At 44.4% G+C, this 7,940-nt stretch overlaps 1 protein-coding gene across 1 annotated transcript; it reads right to left on the bottom strand.

Moving 5' to 3' along the window:
• Positions 1–1,867: 1,867 nt before the first annotated feature.
• LOC136653557 (vomeronasal type-2 receptor 26-like) lies at positions 1,868–6,761 on the bottom strand. The gene is made up of 4 exons (XM_066630448.1): positions 5,961–6,761; positions 5,466–5,693; positions 4,249–4,375; positions 1,868–2,769 (listed from the first exon to the last, which is right to left on the bottom strand). The coding sequence occupies exons 1-4, from the start codon at positions 6,759–6,761 to the stop codon at positions 1,868–1,870; spliced, it is 2,058 nt and encodes a 685-aa protein (XP_066486545.1).
• Positions 6,762–7,940: the final 1,179 nt, after the last annotated feature.

The following is a 7,940-nucleotide window of genomic DNA, read 5'->3' as shown; positions in this document are numbered from 1 at the left end:
CCTCGAGACCGATTTGTCTAATTTTCTTGTTGAATAGAGCTAAGCAAGGAGACAACAGCGAGTCAGTCAATAACCCCTTTAACAATGGGTTTTGGTCAGCCCTGAAGCACACTTTGGCCCAGTATTTTAAGAAACTGGACCAAGCTAGAAACTCCAGCCTATATTGGCCTGTCTCCAGGCAAAGTGCCGCGAAGGCAACACAATGCGGTACACCTAAGATCTTGTATAGAAAATTAGAATGGATCTTTTCAATCGAGTCATTTAATGCTGGCATCCAAACAGGAATGCCATACAAAATTTGAGGTGTAACTTTGGCATTAAAAGCCTGGAGAGCAGCTGGAATGAATGAGTTACCCCAAGAGAAGAAAAAACGAGTAATAGCCTGAACAGCTAGTTTGGATGAGTTGATTACTGTAAGATGATGGGAAGACCAGAAAAGCCGGTAGTGAAACCGGAGACTAAGATACTGAAATTCCTTGACTTGTTGTATTGATTTACCATTGAAAAGCCAGGACTGTGGTTTCCAAGAGTGCCCAAACACCACAATCTTGGACTTTTCATAGTTTAGCTGGAGGGCGTTGTTGGTAAAATATTCTATGCAGGTGTTAACCAGTCTCCTTAATCCTATTTTAGTTCGGGATATCAGGGCCATGTCATCAGCATACAAAAGAAGAGGGATAGCCACTGAACCTAATTTGGGGGAATTCATGTTGAAGTTTGCTAGATAGGGAGCCAGATCATTAATGAAGAGATTGAACAGGGTGGGAGGAAGAACGCACCCCTGCTTGTTGATTGGAATTGGGGCCGACAGGCCGCCCCTCAGAGATAATTTCACTTGGCATGAGGTGTTTAAATGAAGGGCACGAATTAATATTAATAGCCATTTGTCCACTCCCATCTTCTCAAGTTTATCCCAGAGTCTCTCTCTATCTATGGAATCAAAGGCCGACTTTAAATCTAAAAAAGCCACATATAGTCGGGATTTATTTTGAGTCCTTTGTTTGGAGATTAGGTGGGATAGTACCACACACTGATCAATTGCAGACTTATTTGGCCTAAAACCCGCTTGCTCTGGGCATATGATGTTATGGTCCGAAATTCAGACAGAAAGTTTCTTAAGTAGATGGGAGGCATACATTTTCCCTGCCAGGTCTAAAAGGCTGATTGGCCTGTAGCTGGGGGGAAGTTTTTTATCCCCTTTTTTGAAGATGGGAACCAAGATAGATCTAGTCCAAGTGTCTGGAAGTACCCCAAATTTATCAATTCTAGTGAAAAGTTCTGCAATTATTGGGGCCCACCACTCTGGTGCTTCTTTATAAATATCAGGAGGAATTGAGTCTGGTCCTGCTGCTTTACCCAGCTTTAACTGATTAATGAGTGAAAGAGCTTCATCCACTGAGACTGCAGGCCAATCAGGTAGATCTAGCGCGAGTGGCATATTGACAATGGAGATAGGTTTAGATTCATCAGAGAAGATTGATTTAAAATGTGCTTCCCACATTTTAGCTGGAATTGCTGTGAAACCAAGTGAGTTTTTATAGAAACAGCCTGATATAATTTGCCAAAAAATCTTGACGTTTTTAGATCTCACAGATTTAATTAAACGTGACCATCTCGCTGTTGCACTGTGGTGTAGCGAAGTTTTGATAGCTTCTTTGAGTTGGGCAGACAGCTTAAAATATTGTAGTAAATTTAATCTACTATTAGTTTCTCAAAATTTATTGTAAGCACTGCGTACAGCGACCTTCAGTGTCAAGCAAATCTGCTCAAGCTTGGCAAAATTCTTTCTCCCGCCCTCTGTTTTTTGAGGTGGAGGTATCCGGCCCAGTTTGTTCTGACTTCAGTAACATACCAATACCACCATTTCCTATATTTTTCTTCTCATGAGCTGCTCCTTATTGTTCAGTTTGGGCTTCAGCACAATAATGTAACACTTGGGGAAAAAGATACAACCCAATAAGCCAGCACTGGAGGCCAGGATGGAGAAGATCTCCACAGCCACCATGTATTTCCCCTTGGTGCTCAGGTAGGTGGGGACAAAAGTCAACCAAACGCTGCAAAAGACCAGCATGCTGAAGGTGATGAACTTGGCTTCGTTAAAGGAATCCGGCAACTTCCTGGCCAGGAAAGCCACTGTGAAGCTGATAATGGAGAGAAGTCCCAGGTAGCCCAAGACAAGATAAAACATTGTTACAGACCCTTCATTACATTCTGCTGTGATCTCAGTAATCACTGACTGCATGTCTAAATCTGGGAATGGGGGAGAGGTTGCCAGCCACACCCCACAAATGCCTGTTTGGATCAGGGAGCAGGAAAGGACAATGGAGTTGGCCATTCTCTTCCCCACCCACTTCCTCATGCTGGACCCTGGTTTGGTGGCCACAAAGGCTACCACCACAGTGATGGTTTTGGCCAACACACAAGAAACAGCCACTGAGAAGATGATGCCAAAAGCAGATTGTCGGAGGAAGCAGGTCACCTTCCAAGGTTGTCCAAGAAAGAGTAAAGAACAGAGGAAACAGAGTAGGAGTGAGAGGAGGAGAACGTAGGTGATGTCTCGGTTGTTGGCTTTGACGATGGGGGTGTCTTTGTGTTTCATAAAAGTTCCAAGTACCACAACTGTAACCAGGGAAAACGACAGAGCAAGAGAGGCTAAACTCATCCCTGAAGGTTCCTCATGTGACAGAAAGCTGATAATTTTGGGGATGCATCCGTCTCTGTCCTTGTTTGGATATTGATCTTCTGGGCATCTGAAACAGTCGGACATGTCTGGAAAGAAAGATGTGTGGTCGTCACAGAGTTCAGTCATATGCAAATTGGAACCAATTCTCACAACTTCTTTTGGAAGAGAAGTCACTCCTCTTATTTATTTATTTATTTATTTATTTATTTATTTATTTATTATTATTATTATTATTATTATTATTATTATTATTATTATTATTATTATTATTAATTTATACCCTGCCTTTTTGCCCAACGGGCACACAAGGCGGCTTACAAAAAATTTAAAAATACGACTTAAAAAACAATTTTTAAAAACAACCTACAATAATTAAAAAATCTAAAAACAAACAAACTCCGTGGATTTTCATATAAAAAGCAAGAAGCAAGAACGCCAGCCAGCCTGTCAACAATTAAAAACTTTTTGAAATAAAAAGGTATCCAGTCCACGCCGAAATGTTAACAATGAGGGAACAGTTCTCAGTTCTAAGGGGAGGGTATTCCACAGTTCGGGGGCCACCACCGAGAAGGCCCTCTTCCTGGCCACTGCCCCTCTCACATCTCTTAGTGGTGGCACAGTCAAAAGGGCCCCCCCTAGATGATCTACGAGCACGGGTAGGATTGTAGGGAAGGAGGCGGTCCCTCAAACACCCCGGACCTGAGCCGTAAAGGGCTTTAAAAGTCAAAACTAGCACCTTGAATTGGGCCCGGAACAGAACCGGCAGCCAGTGTAGCTGCTGGAGCAACGGCTCGACAGAGTCAAACCGACGTGCCCCGGCAACCACACAAGCAGCCGCGTTCTGTACTAGTTGTAATTTCCGGACCGTCTTCAAGGGCAGCCCCACGTAGAGCGCATTGCAATAATCTAATCTAGATGTCACTAGGGCATGGGTTACTGTGGCCAGGTCCGTGCAGCTCTGGTACGGTCGCAGCTGGCGAATCAGCCAAAGCTGAGCAAAGGCTCCCCTGGCCACCGCCGCACCTGGGACTCCTTGCTTTGCTCTTAGCGATCCTTCCTTTGCTAGTTCTGCATTTCAAGCTGGCTTTATATGAAGATGCATTTTCACATTTCTTATTATGCTGATACTTTTACAGCCCAATCCTCACTTTCACCAGCCTGTATACAGGGAAGGCTGCCTGGTTCAACTCCTCCTGCATGTTCCCACATGGGCCTCCTCAGATTTACTTCTGCTCTTTTGCTGGTGTGGATCCACTGTGCTGCAGGGGATGTGCCAGGCCTGGGACAGGGTTTCTGGAACAGGTGGTCATCACTGCTGTTGAGATCTGCCCCGTCCCATTGCTGCTCCATCCATGACCTGGCCCAATCCCCCCCCCCCTCGACTAAACACTTCTGCCAACAGACCACAGTCAATGGCCAGTCTGCCGGACACAATCCTGCTGCCAAGAAACCACAGTCAATGGCCAATCTCCAGAGGGCCATGGTCAGCAAGTGGCCATCTAACTTTGCCCCAGTGGCAGCTTGCAGAACAGTGAAGCAGCTGCCACACCATGGATGGAACCCACCTTTTTGTACTGAAATTTTCCCATCAGGACATGGATTACAATCAAAGCAGCAAAATTTCTCCCCTTCTTTCTTCTTCTTCTGGTAGCCAGGGTCACAGGAGTTAGTACATGCCGAAAGGGGCAGCACCTTTCCATTAAAACAAAAATGAAGGTATTTAGCATAAGAAGGAATTACTGAAGAGCTCTATGGCCAGGACTATCCTTTGGCTACAATTGAGAAGGGAGATGAAACGACCCCCTCCAGGTCTCCCCCAAATGTTCCTAAATTTTGTTCCTTTGTGGCTGACAAAAAAGAGCCACTGAAGAATCAAAACAGCAGAAGGAAATTGAATTTTCCCCACAGTTTCAGGGCAGCAGGGGAAGACTTCCCACTCACCTTCCCTACTCACTCATCCTGCTCCCCTTCGCAGAGAAACTGGCATAAAAATGGACACAAAATGGACTAGGGCTGAGGTTTCACTTCAGCCCTAGGAAAGACGGATTAAGGCTGCAGTCCTAACCACACTTTCCTGAGAGTAAGCCCCATTGAACAAAATAGGACTTACTTCTGAGTAGACCTGGTTTGGATTGTGCCCCCTCAAAAAACTATTCCCCAACCTACGTGAGAAGAATTGGCCTGGAAGAATATGGGACACACTGCATACAAAAACCTCTGCAGTAATTTCCTGAGAACTGCAGGGGTTCGTTCTGCAGTCAGTTTCATGGCTCAGGAGAGACTGGGGACTGGAGAAAAGGCATTGACCACTCAGCTGAGGACAATGGTTGGTCTGCAGCCTAAGACAATAAATGCAAAATGTATAAAGTTCTGCTTGATGGGTGGGTTGTTCTTCCTATCTCATTAAACTAGAACTTGGGTGATCCAATGTACTTGACTAGCAGTGAACTCAGGAGAGAGAAAAAGAAATTTGTTCACACCACAGTGAATTAATGTATAGAATTCATTACCAAGAGAAGTGGTGATGGACACAAACTTAGATGCCTCCTTACTAGCCATTATAGCAAGAGGGAATCTCCAAATTTGGGGACAGTATATTTCTGAATACCAGTAGCTAGAAAACAATTTCAAGTGTGGACTATTCTATTCTAGAATTTCTGGAGATATCTTGTTGATTGCTATGGGAACAAGGATGATGGATATCTGATTTTTTTATATTATTTGCAGCAAACCACATGTCCAGGTGAGGGAGTGGCCACCCAGTAGATCTTTGAAAGCACACCTGGTTGAAACGTCTGTGCCAAACGATTAGATCCTCGTTGATGATCAATTCTTCTCCTTCAAGAGCATCGGGGTCCACTCTCCCGACTTTCACTTTACGGAAGGAATTGTTTGGGAAGATGGCAATATTCACGACATCAAATCCGGCAACCATCTCCATGTCTTCATTAAAGGAGACAGTTTCTCCTGCTGAGTTGTTAAAGGAAATACTGTGAAGAAATGAGTGGAGCTATTAGAGAAGAAGAAAAGGGGGAAAAAATAAGAACTTCCAGTTGAAATCGCTGTGCTCTGCTTTTATATATTTCCATCTTATACAGATTTATGGTTATGAGGCTCCAACTTGATGAGAAAATATGAACCCTCCCCCACCTCTTTGTCAATGAATAAGGTGTGTCTATTATCAAACTATTTATTCATGGAACATAATGCTCCACGTGGTTTCAGGTTGTACAAATGTGTCCATGCAAACCAACTAATACTGTTGAGGGCACATTACCTGCCACGGTTGGAGATCTTGGAGATCATGTCTTTTACCCCGTATCCTTGCTCTGTGTGTGAATCTAGATGAGTATAATGCATGTAAAGCATGTGCCACTGCATAAACTGCATTATAGATCCCATAGCTGTGGCCAGTCATACGCATTTCAAAGACAGCCCCAGGAAGGCTCTCCGGATTCTCTTCCATAGTACATATTCCATCAGCGTTTGTAGGTGCACTGAGATCTGGAAATGAGCAGCTAAAGGCTTGCTCCCAGAAGTCTTTGAAAAAGCCATTTCCTTGGGTTCCAGAAAGCCTTATATTCCGAAGATAGGACTGGAACCCTGCCAGCTCACTGGAATGAAGTGCAAAGGACAAGGTGCCTTCAAATATTTCAAAATTCCAACCCCTTATAAGTGTGCCTACCGCAAAATCAATCTGGGCTGTTGTAATCCACACTTTCCCAACAGACAGGTTTTCTTTATAGTCAGGATCTGCTAGAAACATTAAAGTAATCAGCCACTGAAGAACTGTTGTTTCACCATAGATAATAAATGTTTTTGTTTTCTGATCCATGAAGGGTTGATCAATAATTTTGGTCAAGCCCTTAAGGTCATCCAAGGAAGGTATGTGGGCTTGATTTGGGACTCTTTGTGAGAAGGCCGAACAGATTTGGTTCCGGGAAAATAATTGTTCAATAGCTTGCAAGAAACGGTCTCCACTTTCATCACCCACAACAAACAGTCCAACCCATGTCCAGTCAAAATGCTGTAGTAATCGGATGAGCCCCTTATACTGGCGATCTTCACTTGGGACCATGCGGTAAAAGGAAGGGGGCTGGGTCGCCCCCCTCTCTTTCGGGGAAAAGGAGCCATATGTGACCTAAAACATACAGATGTTTTACAGATTTGCTAAGAAGAGTGTTTGTGGGCACAGGTACCTGAATGTCATTTCAGCCTATGAAGTTTGACCTACAATGACCTGCTTTGATTAAAGTGGATGATTTGAAGTTCAACAGGCATGTGGATGAGGGAGAACCCAAAGACAATATATATCTGGACCTTCAGAAGGCGTTTCACATGGTCCCTCACCAAAGGCTACTAAAAAAACTCCACAGTCAGGGAATTAGAGGAGAGGTCCTCTCATGGATTGAGAACTGGTTGAAGACCAGGAAACAGAGATTGGGTGTCAATGAGCAATTTTCACAATGGAGAGAAGGAAAAAGCGGTGTGCCCCAAGGATCTGTCCTGGGACCGGTGCTTTTCAACCTCTTCATCAATGACCTGGAGACAGGGGTGAGCAGTGAGGTGGCTAAGTTTGCAGACGACACCAAACCTTTCCGAGTGGTGAAGACCAGAAGTGATTGTGAGGAGCTGCAGAAGGATCTCTCCAGACTGGCAGAATGGGCAGCAAAATGGCAGGTGTGCTTCAATGTCCGTACGTGTAAAGTCATGCACGTTGGGGCAAAAAAATCAAAACTTTACATACAGGCTGATGGGTTCCGAGCTGTCTGTGACAGATCAGGAGAGAGATCTTGGGGTGGTGGTGGACAGGATGATGAAAGTGGACATTGGGTGGACAGGTCGCCCAATGTGCGGCGGCAGTGAAGATGGCAAAGTTTATGCTTGGGATCATTAGAAAAGGTATTCAGAACAAAATGGCTAATATTATAATGCTGTTGTACAAATTGATGGTAAGGCCACACCTGGAGTATTGTGTCCAGTTCTGGTCGCCGCATCTCAAAAAAGACATAGTGGAAATGGTAAAGGTGCAAAAGAGAGCGACTAAGATCATTACTGGTCTGGGGCACCTTCCTTATGAGGAAAGGCTACGGCGTTTGGGTCTCTTCAGCCTAGAAAGGAGGCGCCTGAGGGGGGACATGATGGAGACATACAAAATTATGCAGCGGATGGACAGAGTGGATAGTGAAATGCTCTTTACACTCTCACATAACAACATCCACTAAAATTGAGTGTTGGGAGAGTTAGGTCAGATAAA

The sequence above is a fragment of the Tiliqua scincoides genome, chromosome 5, assembly GCF_035046505.1.
Source record: "Tiliqua scincoides isolate rTilSci1 chromosome 5, rTilSci1.hap2, whole genome shotgun sequence".
Classification (NCBI taxonomy): Eukaryota; Metazoa; Chordata; class Lepidosauria; order Squamata; family Scincidae; genus Tiliqua; species Tiliqua scincoides.
The sequence above is the reverse complement of the archived record's forward strand: the minus strand, read 5'-3'. Positions and strand labels throughout refer to the sequence as shown.